We start from the raw sequence: 16,998 nt of genomic DNA on the forward strand, positions 1-16,998 counted from the left end.
TGATGAGCCGCAGCCTCCAGGTGATACTGGGCCAAGACTCGGGCGTCGGATAATCCTGCTTTAAAGTCTTACAGCTTCTCGACCGGGATGCACTCCTCAAACTCTGACAGACCTTTCCACATCCACATATTAGCCCCCACTAACACCAGTTCGGCATTGGCCTGCGTGAGCTGCAAGGCCGAGTTGGCGAAAAATTTTCTCCCAAGGGAGTCAAGGAGTTTATCCTCCTTTCCCAGAACTTGAGTAGCCGTCGTGGAAGAGGATGCTACAGGCCTGGACTGCAAAGTGGCCGCAGCCACCACTGTGGAGGAGGGGGGCGGACAAGACGACAGGGCCACCTCTTCCGAAGAATGCAGCCTGTATCGTGCGTCAATTTTCTTATTGACGAAAAGTCCAGAGTGTGGCTTCTCCCAAACCCTACAGACCTCGGCCAGAACGTCCTTCTGCAAGAACAGGCCGGTACTCTCCGAAGGAGCAGAGTGAACGCCCCAGAAAGCATGCCCTCCTGCGGAGCGGGTGCCTTGGGTACCGGAACATCTAAGAAGGCCATCATGTCCAGTACCCGGTCATGGAAAGCTCTAATAGAGCGGGGCAGGTCCTTGTTGTCCTGATGGCCTTGCGCGTCATCCGACAGGTCAGGATTCTGCTGAGCCGTGTCGGGTGCTGCCTTGTCCACTGGGGACAATGGGGGCAAAGGCAGAAGAGTCGGGGAAGGCACTGTAGGCAAGGGAGGCGCCGGCGGAACAACCGGAGGAACGGGTGGAGCGGGAGGCGCGGGCGGACATATCTCTCTAAAAAGCCCTTTGAAATATTCCCTCATGGGGTCGGTACGCACAAGTGTTTGAAATTTACCGAAAAAGGCTTCCGCTGGGGACTGCTTTGGTACCTGAGGCGGCCTCTCATGAGGAGGATAATTCCAGGGACATAACGGGGAAGGGTTCCACACCAGCCCCTCCACCGACATATATCCACATAAATCAACAGTGCCGACCCCGCAGGAAACGAAACAGTGTGCAGAAGGGGCATCCGGGCGTTCCAATCAGACTGGCCGATAAGGATGCGCACAAGGGACTCTATGTTCACCCACGGAACCAAGCCCTACACCTGAGCCTTAACATAAGGGATCTCGGCAGAGCCGGCACTATGAGGCCTGGAATGTTTCTGCGACATACCAACCGCCAAATTAGCCTTCCAAGGAAGGACCACAGCACTGCCGGTAAAGAAAGAACTTTCCTTCTTTGCCCGCTCAACAGGTCTGGTGTCGCCGCAAGAGCGGGCACGGTGAGAAACAGCTTTCACCAATAAGGCCTTGCCAGGCCTCTCAGAACTGTTGGTAACTTTAGCCTCTGTACGAGGGACCTCGGACCCAGGTCCGGTAACAGCCTTATCCGCGCAGGCCTCGAACATCCGCTCGGTGACACCGAGCTCACCCAAGGCCTCGGGGCACACCCCGGTCTTATTCTTGAGGGGAGCCGAAAGAGAGGCCTCAGAGCGAGCTCCGGTACCCCCCGAATCAGTAGAACAGGGTCTACAAATAGCCCACACAGGATGGGCCTTAGAGCGTGCTTCGGTATACACAGGCCCCTTACGGAGACCCTCGGAGAAAACTCTGGTACAATTATTAGGCCCAACTGGCACCTCAGCGCAATCCCCGGTGACAGAGCGATCAACGCTCCTCCCGGCCCGGGAGGAACCTGGGAAGGTATCCCCCGGCCGGGGTGCTCTGAAAAGTAAAGAACTTACCAGGCATTTCTTCTTTTCGTCGATGAACGCTTGAAAATGCGAAGGAACGCTCCAAACGACATTGAAGTGCCCGGACCAAAAGGGAGCCGCAGTAAAAACAGGAGTCCCAACAGTGATCCGGACCAAAACACTCTAAACAAAGATGATGGGGATCCGCCCTTGCGAAGCGTCGTGGCACGATGAACAATCTGGAAAGTCTAGTTTGAACGACATACAGACTAGTACACGATCGCTAGCGAGAGCCAGAGAGGAAAAAAAGGGAAGAAAATCTTCTGAGGATGCAAGTGCGTCCAGTATCGAAAGAGCAGAGAAAAGGACTGATGGGCGATGCGCGGGGCAGAGCCAAGGTGGGCGGGGTTACGGCCGCGTGCCGGGCCCCGCGCAAGAAAGAGAGGATGGACACATTTTTGAAAAAAAATGTTTTGGATGCTTTTTACAAGTGCTCCTGTCCCGTCCCACAGGATGGAGAGATGTCCCATAAGTATGGAGGAAAGGGGGACGGGACGTAGGAGTAATCTAGAATTTAAAACATTGACAAAGCAACAAATGTGGCATTATATATTTAATGCCCAAATCACTTCTATTAATAGTGCTACAGTTCAATACTTATTGGCATTAAATCTGATTGAAAAGAAGGATTTCCTTTAATTCCAAATTTGACATTACTATCAAACTGAGCATAATCTTTTAATATTATAGATCTTATGACATATCTTTTAGAATAGTTTTAAACTTTTCCTTTAATTATGACTAGGCGTTTTATTTTATGTGCTTTTATTATTTTGATCTATTTAGGGCAGCGATATAGTGAGAAAAAAAATCTAACTTATATTATCTCTTATTAGATTAAATGAATTTGACATTGGTCGTAAATGTTTTTAATACAGATACAAAAATGTTCCTTTCTTTTTATTATGTTACTGTTGTGCATTCAAATACTGTGTATTATATGTTGTGATATTTTGTAAATTTGTGCATTTCACTTCTTCTGTATAAACTTAACAAAACACCTGTATAATGAATTGAAAACGTTGATTTAGCAACTAAAACAAGCTGAAATAAAAAAAATTAAAAAAGAAACACAAACACTGTATTGTAAAAATAAATGGTTTATTTATATACAAATAGGCCCAGATAAATCTTGGGGGAAATAAGTACTATCACATTATATGTAATCACAATTATAAAAACACAACACTATGCTTGAAGGTACACAGACCAAAGCAGAAATGTTATTTGAAACACCTAACCATAGTTCTAGGGAAGTCAAACCTTTTCATACACATTCAGTATATGTCACACCTATTATTGGGGAGTAAAACCAATGGTTACTTTCAGATTACATTCAGTAATTCAAGGGTAGTAGACCCTACCAGTTGTACCGTGACGCTCGGCAACAAATCCCATCAGTCAATTGGACAGTATACATTTTGTGAATAGTGGAACACATTCTAGGTATAGTAAAAACCTATAACTACTTTTGTGATAACACAGTTTTACTAGGTGAGTAAAACCTAAGGATGTAATATTCAATTACAGGTGCTTTTCAGATCAGTGAAACACAGATTGAGATAAGCAGTAACTCTTGTAACTTATTTTTGGGTGACACACAGCTAACTCAAGTAAGTAAAAGCCATATACTTTTTCAAGGAGCTATCAGCAACTTGGGGCAGGTATAAACCTAAGACTTTGTGTCTGTCTAAAACAGACCAGGGAAAGCAAAACGCTCTGTTACACTTTATGAATGACTCAGCTATTCTAGGTAGGTAAAACCTAATGCAGACTTACTCTGGACAGGCTAACAGCAAGTCAGGGGATGCAAGACCCAGTTGGGGGACACGCATACAATTATCCTAACAGGAATAATAAAGTGAAACCAACAGCATTACTTTTGGGAAGAGGCACAACCAAATCAAAGGTGAGTGATATACCCTTACATCTACTTTGTTAGAATGGTGAAACAGTTTCTAAAGGAAAAAAGGTGTTGCATATACGTTTCAGAATAGTTCAACACACATTCAAGGTAAGTAAGCACTTTAGTAACTGTCCACTCTCAGAGTTACAGTTACTAACCAACTCTTTTACAAGTAAGTAACTTTTAAACACTTATTCTCTTTTCTAGGCAAACGGCCCAATCCCTTAAAAGTCTTTCCCTTATTCTTGGAGCATGAGTGTTCTCAGTGGCAGAAGGAGGGGGATTGGGGGGCACTAGGGTCTGGTGTCCACCAGGCAGTGTCAGGATAGGTTCTTATGTAGCAAAAGTCAGAGTTCTTTAGGAAGACTGTTCAAACAGGTGAGTATTTCACTTTAGAGTTAGTTGAGGGTCAAGGGCCTTCACAGAAGACACCCTGGAAGGATTCCAGCAGTGGGATTGGGTGAACTGGACGAGAGGCCTTTCAATTACAGAAAACATCCCGCAACTACACAGGAATCACAAGAGAATTAAGGTAAGTAAATACCCAAGCCAGCACAGTACCGCAGCACAGAAGAAGATTTTGCAGCAGGACTACTTCAGGATCTGCAGCCAAAACCCGGTCAGTGGATTCCTTGTCGTGGTGACTGAAAACAGGACCTTTGAAGGGACTTTGCCGCAGGGATCAACGGGGAAGGCTCTAGGCAAGGTTTTCCTCGCGACTGGATGCGGCTCTGTGGATTTGGCACCTTTTACAGGAGCACAGAAGACAATATATATCGCTGGTTAAATTCTCGTTGTTACAAAGGCCCAGCACTCTGGTGAGGGGACTTTTTGGACTTCATTTGCGTCTCTGGAGATCCTGCAATTGCCCACGAAGTTGCAGCGAGATTCGGAAGACTGCGCAACGCACAATGGCTCGTGGTCCCAGGGTATTGGGGTATTGCAGCCCTGCAAGGTCGCACCACGACGTGGGATGGCTCAAAATGCAGATATTCTTGAGCCTAGTGGGTCTCACCAGGCTCTGTGTCGGGCTCGTCGTTTTCAGAGTCCCCATGTAAATTGGAAGGAAGGGCTACTACGGCAGGCTCGGGCTACACAGCAGGTTCTCTGGTCGCTGTAAATCATCTCGGCCGTTTTTCCTTCATCATCCTCTTCTGTTTTGGTTCCAGAGGTCGACTTGTCTTCAGCTTACAGGTTTGGAGCATTTAACAGGAACTACAGCACAACTTCTGCATTCTCTCCCTGCATTTTACAACAAAGGGCAGTCTGGTTGTCCAATCAGGACAGCCAGCACCCCACTGGGGTTTGTCCTCATTCAGGTAAGGAGAAAGACAAAGGGCTGTGGAGTTTTGGACTCCTCCCTCGCTTCCTGCCTTCACAGACAGACTGGAGCCTGGGCAGGGAGTCCAGGGGACTCCCGCCGAAGATAAACAAAATAACACAAAGAAATTTCCCACCCTGGATGTCAGGGGAAGGAAGAACAAGAAATACTAAAATGGCGAAAGAACAAGAAAGGGGCCATTTTGGTAAAATGAGCACCCTTGGGTACTTTTACTGCAGCTGTGAACACAGCCCGATGTAAAGGTGCACCAAATTAGTAAAAGGTATCACTGCCACCAGCCATTGAGGGTAAGCTTGTTGCTGTAACAGAATTTTTACAGTTTTAGCATGACAGGGGATACATTATATCTTCCCACCACTCCACATAAGGTGGCGTGTGCTGGTTTTACCAAATAAAATGTAAACAGGATCCAAAGATCCGTTCTACCCTTGGGAACTGTAGTTCTCTCAAGGTTAGCCAGAGAAAGTTAAAAGGGGAGCCCCTAGGGCAACCCAGCAACAACAGGCACTTATTGCCAAAAAGTTGTCAAAGATGATCACTTTTAAAGGACACTATGGGGTGTCTAAAAAATAACACCCATGAGACGAGTAAAAGATTCTGCGAGTGTAGAAAAAGGCTCCCACTCACAGAGGATATAAGGAAAAATAATCCACCAGTAAAGCAAAACGTTCTGGGGTTGACATTGGTCAGGAAGATTTACCATTACTATGAAAATGTTACCTAACAGTAAGATAATCGAGAAAGCGGTAGCCAAGCAATTCAGCAACACATTGACACCAACAATCTCCTCTAAACCAACCAATCCATGTTCAGACCCAGATGCAGCACAACGATGCAAGGGCGGCTTGTCCATAATGGGCGAGGAGGCGTCGACCCACCAGGTCTTGGTCCCCTCTCACCCATTATGGAGGAGCCAGCCCAGTTAAATAAGAGTACTCACTCAGTTGTTTTTTTCAGCTGAGGGAGTGCTATTAACTGGAAAAGAGAAACTATTTCCCTTTCACAGTTAATTTTTCCCAGCCACACGAGCTCAATGAACCATGCAAGGCTGGGGTCATTTGCATCCCCAGCCTTCAGTACAGCAAGTTTGGACATGTTTTATACTTTGGCGCACATTTTTAATGGTAAATGTTCTTATGTGGGGATACTGCCATTTATTGGCAGAACAAACACAGACATGTTTTCTTATAGTATTATTACTGGCATTATGCACACAGCAAACAGGAGTATGCTCTTAGATGGAAATAATAGGGTATAATGTTGCAGTCAGCATGGAAATGGATGGGCACAGCCAGTGTTAGGCAAGATTTAGAGCACTACCCTTTGAGAGCACTACAGCAACCTTGGCCTCCTGGCAAAAGGAACCCAACCTTTGCTATAAGTCTGTACTACAAAGGTTGGTAGCGTGATTGAGCAGCCAGGCTTATCTCAAGAGGGGTCAATGTGAGCAGTGGGGCAATTACAAAGATTTAAAGTGACCAGTATTCAATTAATCTCTTACACTCAAGGTTTCTTGATTAAACAATTATTAATTTAACAGTCAGTCTGAATAAGCTTTCTTCAGAAGGGCACAATATAATAGCACAGACAAATACCTCCAAAATACAGACCCTTATTTTCTCTTAATCAGCAAATACCCATTTGGGATGGCACACAAACACTTCCTACACCCTCGGGTGACTTAAATAGCTAGGACACTGGGCATTATTATATTATTGATACATTTAGAGCAATACTGAGATGAATGTCAAAGAAACTGGTTATGAGAATAAAACAAGAGACCATACAAATATTCTGAAGCAGGGAAGTAATTTTGAAACACCCAATGCAAAGTAGGTTAACCCCTTCCTGCAAGGAAGACAAAACACACAGTCAGAGGGAAGAAGAGTCATTCAGGGAGCCAGGTCAAGCCAATGTCAATTGAGCAAAAGTCTAGGTGAGCTGAAGCACTTCTCAGAGGTAGGTAAAAGTCTTGCACAATGTTTTAGAAGAGGTCTTTGTAGAAAAGAAGAAATCAAAGTAGGGCCACAAGCTGTTTAGGTTTGCGAGGTAAAGAAGCTGTTAACAACTCTACAGAAGCAACCAAGAGTCTCAACTGAGAACAAGCAAGGCTACTAAGTAAGAAGTAAGTTCTCTTAGACTGTACAGTACCTTTGGTTAGAAGACATGGCTACAGCTGGCTTCCGTTCCTGTGCAGCTCTGCAGATCCTGTTGTTCCTGTGCCTCAATCGTGGGGACAAAAGGGAGGACTTCTGGGGACTCCTGCACTGCAATGGGGTGGTCAGTGACAGCAACCGGCAATCTTCAAATCAGTGGCACTTCACGGTTTCAGCTCGTCACATCTATAGCAAATGGCACCACTGCGGTTCTTGGCTGTTGAGATGGGCTTTCCTTGCATCTGGGGTCCAGCACTCTGTTGAGGTGGCTCAGGCTCGGTCAGTCCTGCCTCCTGGGAGTCCGGAGGATCTTCCTGGAGCTCTTGGCCAACTTACAAGTGATGCACTCCAAATCTGGTGGTGTTCTCCCTAGCACTTCAGTTCCTGCAGCAGCAAGGAAGTACAGCCAGCTCTGAGAGGATGTCCAGACGAGTTCACTTTGGAGTTGATTGGTCCCACCAACTCAAGGGCAGAAGTCGTCCTTGCAGGGCTTCTCTATTTGAGGCGAATTCAGAGCTTTGTGTTACGCTCACCTGGCTCCCACAGAGGCGTCGATTTGAACTGGACAGCTGCGGTCTCCACCAATGTGACGCGTAGGGCCGAGATGACGGACTGGACTGGCCCACCTAGCTTTGTTTGCTTGGCCCGTAGGAATATTCTTCTGTAAATGGAGAAACGGAATTAACCACCCGTGGGGTTGAGCGTAAATCCCCGCACCCCAGCTGTTCTCCCCACAGATCACCTTTGATGTCCCCTCTTATAGTCTCACCTGATAGTTTGAAAAGATGAGCTCTCCATCCTGCATTGAGCGCCGAGGCGCGTTGATAACCAGTTGCTTCACTGGCTTGAAGGAATTGGGGAGTTCCAGAACAATATGGACTCCGAAAAGTATGTAGTTCGTAAGAGTTCACATGTCTGACTTTCACTCTTGTCCGATTCCTTGCAGTTTGCAGCTTGACCCCAGCGAAGAGTTCCTCGTGGTAGCTGACGAAGTTCAGGTAAGGATTTGGCTTATCCTATACAGTTCAATAAAATAAGGCCAGAATGTAACCTGTGGCTTGCTCCCCTATTCAGGTGTGGAGAGAAAATATGAAGTTCGGGGAATAATGCCTCCGGCGGTAAAATTAGGTAAGTCTATTGTGGTGAGAAGAGTTCCCCTTGTTTGTCCCTTCGTCTCACCTTGTCCTTTTGTTCCCCTTAGGGGCCGGGGTACGGCGAGGATGCAATGGAGACTGCGCCGACCCGTGAAGAGGAATAGTACCCCCGGCGGTAATCAGGTAAGTCTATGGGGGTAGTTACTATTGCCTCTGTTTATTCCCTTGGCTCACCTTTGCTGTTCTTGTGTTCCCCTTTGGTGCCAGAGTGCGGCGGGAACGTGCAGAAGGATGCAGTGAATCGAAGGCCGGCGAGTTCAGTGCGGCGCTGCAGCAGGCGAGGCGGCGCGTGTAAAATGCTTCTTTCTTCCAGCTCGAAGGCGCGGTGGATCCGGAATTGAGGTAAGGATCGAAGGTTTTGCTCTTATTCTAACCTCTTCTCCTTCTGTTCCTCCCTTTTTCTAGGATCTGCAGACTCGAGGCGAGCGTGGCAGAAGACTGGATGCAGGCTTGCAGACACAGTGAGCGTTACGCTGCTGGATGCAGAATAACGCAAAGCGTGTGCTGCTCTTCGGGCGTGATTTAAATAGCTTCCAAAGTAGTTCCAGGTAAGTATTCCCCCCCCAGCCCCACCCGAGTAAAAAAATAGTCCCTAGGTAAAATAGTCCCTTCCAAGCCTCATTTGGCTTGGAGCTCTGCAGCAGGTAAGTTCTACTCTATGAGCCTGGCACCTATGGCGCCAGGACTGACTCCCCATATGAGCCTGGCGCCATAGGCGCCAGGACTGCACCCAAACAGCCCCTAGCAGGGGTTTTTGGGCTTGCTCAAAATAACTTGATGCCTGCTTCTGGGGTTGCTGGACCTGGTCTGGTCCCCCGGGGGTAGGCATCATGACACTTTGGCACAACAGCAGGGCTTCACCGGGCCAACCAACGGTCCAGGAGTTGCAGCAGGCGTCTCTTCCAAGTTCTTCTTCAGATTCCTTAGTCCAGTGGTCGATTCCCATGCAAATTTCTCCCATCAATTCCAGCCTAGCTGCCAGTCAAACAGCAGGGTGGCTGTCCTTGCAGGACAGCCAGCCAGCCAATCACCTTTGGGTGCATTCCTGTAACCAAGGGGATTAAGCACAGGAAGTTTCGGGCACCTCCCTCAATTACTGCCCCTGCCAGACAAACTGGAGCTAGAGACGGGCTTCACTCGTGAATCCCGCCAAAGACAAAATGAACAAAGGGACCAAACATGGTTTGGCACGCAGAGTAAATCTTAAGAAATACCTTTCCACAAAGAAATGGCGAAAAAAGAAGACTGGGGCCATTTTGACAAAAATTGAACCCTTGGGTGCTTTACTGCAGCTGCGAACACAGCCTGCGGTAAAGACGCACCACGGTAGTTAAAAGTAAACCACTGCCGCCAGCAAGAGTAACAAACATGTTACATGAGAAACTAGAGAAAGGGGATACTAAGTAACCCCTCCAGCATCCTATTTTAAGATAGTGTGTGTTAGGTCTAGAAAGAATACAAATTTAAAGTCAATTTCACTTCAGTGCTCTTGGAAACAGTAGTTATCCAAGAGAAAGGTATTTAAACCTTTAGGAACTCTGAAAGACTTCCTGTGCCACTGCACTGAAGGTGCTGTGTGCCACAAGGTAAAAGATGATGCCTATGGAGTTTGTCAGACTCCACAACCAAAAGAAACAGATCAAATCACAGAAAAATACATGAGTGGGAAATAAGGGGCTCACTCTCTCCAGGTAAAAAATTAAAGTCCTCAAAATCCAGCAAAGGTGCCGGGGTCTCTAAGGTAGAGAGGAATTAGCACATTTCCGAACATTCTCCGTAACAGCCAGTGGGAAAATGTTTTATACTGGCACATATTGTGGGAAAAGGCATCATGAAAATGTATTGGAAAAATACTCCTGTGCACTGTTGGTGACATGCATCTATTGGATTTAGGGGGGTAGGTTAGGGGAAGAGAACACCGCCAAAACTCCCTTCAGTGGTGTGGGCTCATATGCTATATTTACACCCATCCAGTTAAAGAATGTACCAGCCGCCACTGCAGAGACAGCAACCGTACAGGTGGTTGACAACACCCTCAATAACAACCACATCTGCCTCCTGGTTCTACTTGACCTGTAGACCGCTTACGACACAGTAGACCACCAGGCGCTCATGGACACCCTACATCGGCGCATGGGGATCAGAGACCTTGTGCTACGCTGGTTTAAGTCCTACCTCGCCAACCATCAACAGTTGTTCAGATGGACTACTCTAGATCGCCAATGCTACTCATCACCTGTGGAGTCCCGCAGAGTTCCATCCTCTCCCCAGTAATCTCATACATGGAGTCGCTGGAAGCCCACCTAGCCACACACAACATCCACCAATGCACCGATGACACACAGCTATACCTAAATATCGACTACATCAAGGACATCTAAAGGCTCAAAATCTGCCTCTCGCTGATCCAGTCTTAGATGTCCAGTGCATACTTGAAGCTTAGCCCCTCCAAGACCGACTTCCTACTCGTCACCAACAACACAGAACACCCAGACATACAGACTGGCTATCAACCATGAACCCCGAGGGCTTCACACCCGAGCTCACCTCCTGCTCCATGTCCCTCGGGTTCTACATCCACAAGCTATGTATCCGCTCTCCCTCCTGCGGAAAGTCAAGTCCGTCCTCCATCCCTCCATACAGCTTTAGATTCACTGTTCAAGCACTGTTCCAATACCACCTGGATGGGGGCAATACCCTCCTCAAAGGCCTCCCGTCGTCCTCCATTGTGCCACTGAGAAGTGTCCTACACTACACACAGCCGCACACCTCATCAAGGGTCTATGCAGATACAACCACATCACCCCGCCCCCTCATCAACCTTCACTGGATCCCAATGCATGCACAAATCACATTCAAGTCTTGCGACATCATCTATAAGGCAGTTGCCCTCAAGTCACCCAGCTACCTGGCAGAGAAATTCAGTATCTCCAGCGGACAGCACACCACTAGAAGTCAGGATACATCCCGCCCTGATACACTTGTGTATGGGCGCAATATACATAAATATCATGCAGACTTGAAATCCGCTGCTGCAAAACGGAAAGGACCAGAAAACAAGCATTCTCTGCCTACACCCCAAGACTATGGAACTTCCTCCCAGTTGGCACCAGACTTGTCTCTCCTCCTCAAAAACTAGGCCATCACATCACACCCCCTGTGCCACCTGACTCGCTAGACGCCGTCCGCCCCTCTCCTTCCCACCACCCTTTACAGCTGTACCCCTCCTCTGTATCCAGTCCCCAGTTGTATATCTGTTCTCTTGTGCTACCTTTGAAAAGCGCTCGGTTATGCATCTGTACTGTTGTATACCTATGCAAAGAATTCTGTTGTGTGTCTGTATTGTTGTATACCTCTGTATAGCGCTCTTTTGCTTCTCAGAGCTAGGCCCACGCTCAAATACAATAATGTGCGGCGCGGTATATACAAATTCAAATAAACCATAATAAAAGTGCTATGTTATGGAAAGCACTTCATTTGTAAGAGATAGGATGATTGTCAAGAGAAGGGAAAGCACATTTCATTTTTGTTTCATAAAAATATATGCTGAAGAGACTTCTATATTGTATAGGAGTCCATAATAACGGTTCCATGTGTTAAAATCGCAGCAAAAATTGCTGTGGTTACAAAATATTGCGGCAAAAATGCTGTGGTTTTGCCATCATAATCCATGTAAAGGATGCAGGGGCCACCCCCAGACCCATTTTAACATTTAAGGGGAGCGGGGTACACCCCCGCAAACTCCCGCTCCCCTTAAATGGTATAACGGGGTTCACCTTTACTGGGTCAAACGACGGCATTTTTGCCGCGATTTTTTGTATAGGCGAAATTTTTCCCGCAATTTTATCACTGCATACCATAATAACTTGTATCAATACATTTTATATAATGACTGCTACTAAAATTCTGCCATTTGGCTGCACTATTATGCAACTCTGCACTACTTATTTTATTAACCTTTAAAGAATGATACGACAGATCAGCCTGAAGGGATTGTAACCCAGGACCTGCAGGTTATACACAAATCACAGCAGCAAGTCCTGAACTCAATGAATGATCCTATCTAAATAGGTGCATAGACTCCTGTAGCACTAGAGATACTGGTAAGCACTATTTATAAGATAGTAGAGTTGAGAGCAATCATAGATAGAATAATAATGGCATACTGTTCAGCATTGGGGGGGAAGTTCCATAAAGGCCTACAGCAAGGATAAAATTGTGCAATCAACGGGGTGTGCTTTGATACAAAGTCATGTGACCTTTTCCAAGGCACACACTTTTTAGAAAGGCAGAATGCATTTGACTAGGCAACACTCTTCCCGGGCCCAACTGTTAAGATAACACTTGCTATGAGAAATCCTGAACCTTGTGTGAACATGAAGGGCAGCTTGTGGTAGGGTAGACAACTGAGGGTGGTGGGAAAATCGTCAGTCTAAAATCATTCCAAAATTAGGAGGTCATGCGCAAGTGATCAAACTAACCTTGGGATTACACGCTTCACTTCAGTTAACGCCTAACAGTTCTTCTGTGGACAGTAGCCGCCCAATGATCAGGATACTAGGTCAGAATAAAGTGGCGGGTTAAAAGTAGGAAGGAGATTATGCTTGGCAGACTAAACTGATGGAACGCATAGAACCATGGAAGTCGAAGATTGTAGCTTTTTTGATTGTGTATGGGTGATGACCTGCAAAATCATTAATTCATTTTGGATCAAGGAAAACAAAAAAGGTAATGGGTGGAAGGTTTTGAATAAATCATAACCTCAAGCATTGGTATGTGTAAACCTCCAGACCATTATTTCTTTCCGGCCTACCATGCTATTAAACAATGGGAATATTCTATGCAAATTTGCTTGATCCCAAAGGTTTCCATGCTTTACCAGGCTTCATCCTTCTTAATAAGTGAAGCCACAATATTTCACTCAGATGGTCCTTTACTCTGCCAAGAGTTGTCTCCTTCCATCAATTTAGTAGATGGAGTGTCATCAAAAACATCCAGGAAACGCACAGTTTCTTTGTTAAAATAGATTTGGATGAGCACATGTCTCTGGCTTGGCTTTCAAGCGCATGCGAGTGGACTGTGTCATGCTAAAAACACATATTGTGCCACTGTGAGTAGGCCATGTGTCTGCTGCTCTCTCGATGAAAAAGACTGAAATCTTTAATAGGTTTTCTCCGTGAAGCAGGTGCAGAAATGTTACAAAAATAAGAAGAATATTTTTCGATGGATGCCTCTCTTTCGATTTCTTGCTATTGTTGGACCCTCAGGGTTCATTGATATGGGGATCCTTAGTCTGAATACTGTGACTCTGTGCAATCTTGTTAAGCGCTAGGTCAGGTCATTCATCAGCCAACCGGTTTCTGTGGTAGAGGGTGGCTAAACCACATTCATCAGGGCTCTATCGCGGGCATGTGGATGTGTGCCCTCTTGGTTACTATTGCAGCATTGTCTGCGTTAGTTTGAATCCTCTACCTGTAAGGATAACAGGAGGGGGAGGGAGGAAAAAGGGGGGGGGGAACAGTTCTGAGTTCTGAGAGATTCCTTGGTGCAATCATACAAGAACCGAGACTCAACACCCTGTGGGGCCAGAGCCCAGCAACCGGTCACATCTTGTGGATCGTGCAGTGCATGCTCCGGCACTACAAGATCAACCGGCATTGACATTGGATGGCACTTCCCATGGACCCAAAAGAACCTTACCAACTGCAACAGTTGCAATGTAATTTACATCATCACGTGTCCATGCATCAAGCGGTATGTGGGCATGACGATGCGACCCATTAGAACACGCCTTGCTGAACACAGGTCATGCATACGAACTAGAAAAACTACAGCACCAATGGTGGAACACTTCCTTGAACAGCAACACAACCCATCAGACTTCACATGGTCCATCATCGGAAAAATGACAGTACCCACAAGGGGTGGCAATATCCATGACCACCTCTGCAGAAGAGAACAGCTCTGGATCTTCTGCCTTAAGACGGACAAGACTGGCCTCAACGAACCAACCAGCTGGCAAACCCTGGCTACACTATGAAGAAGAGGAGCACCTTGTATAGACACTACTGAATAAATTAGTCAGTAGACCACAAATATTGAAACTATGATGAGGCTTCTCCCAGAAGATGACAGCCTTGGGCAAAGAATGCCTCTTGGCTGTGATTGCACAACAGGGTGTTTGGTCCCACAGGAGTTTGAGCTCATGTAATTGGTTCTATGGGTTTGTGTTCCAGCGCTGGCTAGAGAACCATAGCCTAAGATATAGCTGACTCTTACAGGCTGTTACAGTGTGCCTCACAAATGATATGTAATATGAGCAGCCCCGGAGAATTTTGACCCTTTTAATTGGAATGTAATATGTTTACGAGCAGATCATTACGAGTTCGTGCCAGACTGTGTTAATAACTAACTGCAGTGGTTTAGAGGATCTGCCAGTACCTTTGAGTATGCAGCAAGCAGCATATAGAACAGGCACAAGTCCACGATATGATGGCCCCGTACATACAGCCTAGCCTGACTCTAAGATGGAGGACGCTAGTCCATTTCGGGTCGGCCATTTTGGGTAGCGCTCACGTGACGCCCAGCGGCGCCATGACAACCATAAACATAGGGGTCTGGCGAGCCACAGAGTCGAGAACTCCTCGCGCGCGGCCTGCCAGACCCATCCGACACGAGCAGTAGGTAAGCCCCCGTTAATACAGCCGATGCAGTCCCCGATTAGAGGGGGAGACAGACACACGCTCGACTCAAATAAGTATCGGATCCCGTCCGCGAGGTGTGTTTACAGTAGGAGATGGCACGCAAGTGCGCGGCCACTCCTACAGTGATGTAATTGCAATTTTTGGTTTTTCAAATGCTAGATCGCATTCATTAGTGCTTGCTTTGGCTAGTGTGACCACTTACTAGTAAAACTTGATTGAATATTGTATTCGGCCCCTACGTCCCAGACCGCCTCACCCATCCGTGCAAAAATTACTATCTACATGGAAAGGGTAAGATTCCCCTTCCTCATATATTATGTCACATATGCAGTGTGTTAAATAATTATTATCCACACGAGAGGTTGTAAAATGGGAACTGTCCCCCCCCCCTTTTTCCCCCTTTACCTCCCCCTCCTGTCATCCTTACAGGTAGAGGATTCAAACTAACGCAGACAATGCTGCAATATTAACAAAGAGGGTACACATCCACATGCCCGCGATAGAGCCCTGATGAATGTGGTTTAGCCACACTGTACCACAGAAACCGGTCGGCTGATGAATGACCTGAACTAGCGCTTAACAAGATTGCACAGAGTCAGAATATTCGGACTAAGAATCCCCGAATCAATGAACCCTGAGGGTCCAGCAATACCAAGAAATCGAAAGAGAGGCATCCACCGAAGAATATTATTCTTATTATTTTTATAACATTTCTGCACCTGCTTGACGGAGAAAACCTATTAAAGATTTCAGTCTTTTTCATCTAGAGAGCAGCAGACACATGGTCTACTCACAGTGGCCCAATATGTGTTTTTAGCACGACACAGTGCACTCACATGCGCTTGAAAGCCAAGCCAGAGACATGTGCTCATCCAAATCTATTTTAACAAAGAAACTGAGTTTCCCAAGTGTGACTATTGAATTGGGCAACCCACAGTAGGCAATCCCGAAACAGTCCTTGGTGTTTTTTATATAATCAAAAACATCCAGCCATCACTCTTTAACTTTGGTAAAAGTCCCTTTGGATCAAGACCATGCCAATTTCACCACTGGGATGTAACTTACTGTTGCCCATTTGCTTATCAGAACACTTAAGAGCTAAACAAAGACCGCTTGCAAAGTCTGCATCCAGAGCAGTAGTACACATCACTAATGCAGCCACCAGCGCTGCCACTAACCGGGTATCCCAGTTAATCTAGCACATAATTTACACTGTCCCACCTGAGTACCACGAAGCAGGTCTTCCAGTGCTCCTTGCCCAAGTAGGAGGTGCTCGCCTTGTAGTGCAGGATCCCTTCCTTGGTGATCGGATGGTCAGTGGAAGAATAGTGGCTGGCAGGTCCTAATGTTTCATCCAGGGGGTCCTCCCAGTGTACCAGGCCGTAAAAGTGCACTGTGACATCTGCAGCCTGCACAGAGAGAAAGAAAAGGAAGCACTGATTAACTCCCACTGTATTCAAAGGGGGCAACACCTTCAAAATCTAGAGAATACAAACACGACCACCTCAGGGTAGCGCACCTCCTCAAAGGAAGGGAAAACAAATTAACAGGACAGGAAACTTTGTAATTCAAGCGTAATAAGAACGATATGAGGTCATGCCTAGGGTAATTGGTGTTGTGATAGTTTTTACGCTGGGGCCCAACAAATAAGAAAAAAAAAAGTATTTGGCAATTACGGTCTGCATACTAATCAATGTGGCCAAGAGCCACAACTGTAAAACAACATGCACATAGCAGTCATAAGTCAGGTGCAATTATGTTAAGACTAACACCAGGGATGCTACTAAAACATCCCGGAGGACATCACGGACCAATGTCTAGCTGTTGAAAGCAGTTAGTGAGATAAAAAACATTGTAGAATTCCATGTTATCATCCAATGGGTAAAGCAAAAAAAAAAAGAGCATACATGAAAATTGTTGGCAATGGGAGGAAAAGACTATACCCAACGATGTGTTCTTGCACATGCAATAATAGCACCACTAA

At 46.3% G+C, this 16,998-nt stretch overlaps 1 protein-coding gene across 2 annotated transcripts in view; it reads right to left on the minus strand.

Annotated features, from left to right (window-relative positions):
• PLEKHM2 (pleckstrin homology and RUN domain containing M2) overlaps window positions 1–16,998 on the minus strand; it is a 775,621-nt gene that overhangs the window by 329,415 nt on the left and 429,208 nt on the right. For both annotated transcript variants that reach the window (XM_069610321.1, XM_069610320.1), the window contains one exon: window positions 16,236–16,423. In XM_069610321.1, the coding sequence (XP_069466422.1) occupies window positions 16,236–16,423 (188 nt within the window). The remainder of the gene's footprint in view (window positions 1–16,235; window positions 16,424–16,998) is intronic.

The sequence above is a fragment of the Ambystoma mexicanum genome, chromosome 8, assembly GCF_040938575.1.
Source record: "Ambystoma mexicanum isolate Mex_15411 chromosome 8, UKY_AmexF1_1, whole genome shotgun sequence".
In the NCBI taxonomy this organism is placed as follows: domain Eukaryota; kingdom Metazoa; phylum Chordata; class Amphibia; order Caudata; family Ambystomatidae; genus Ambystoma; species Ambystoma mexicanum.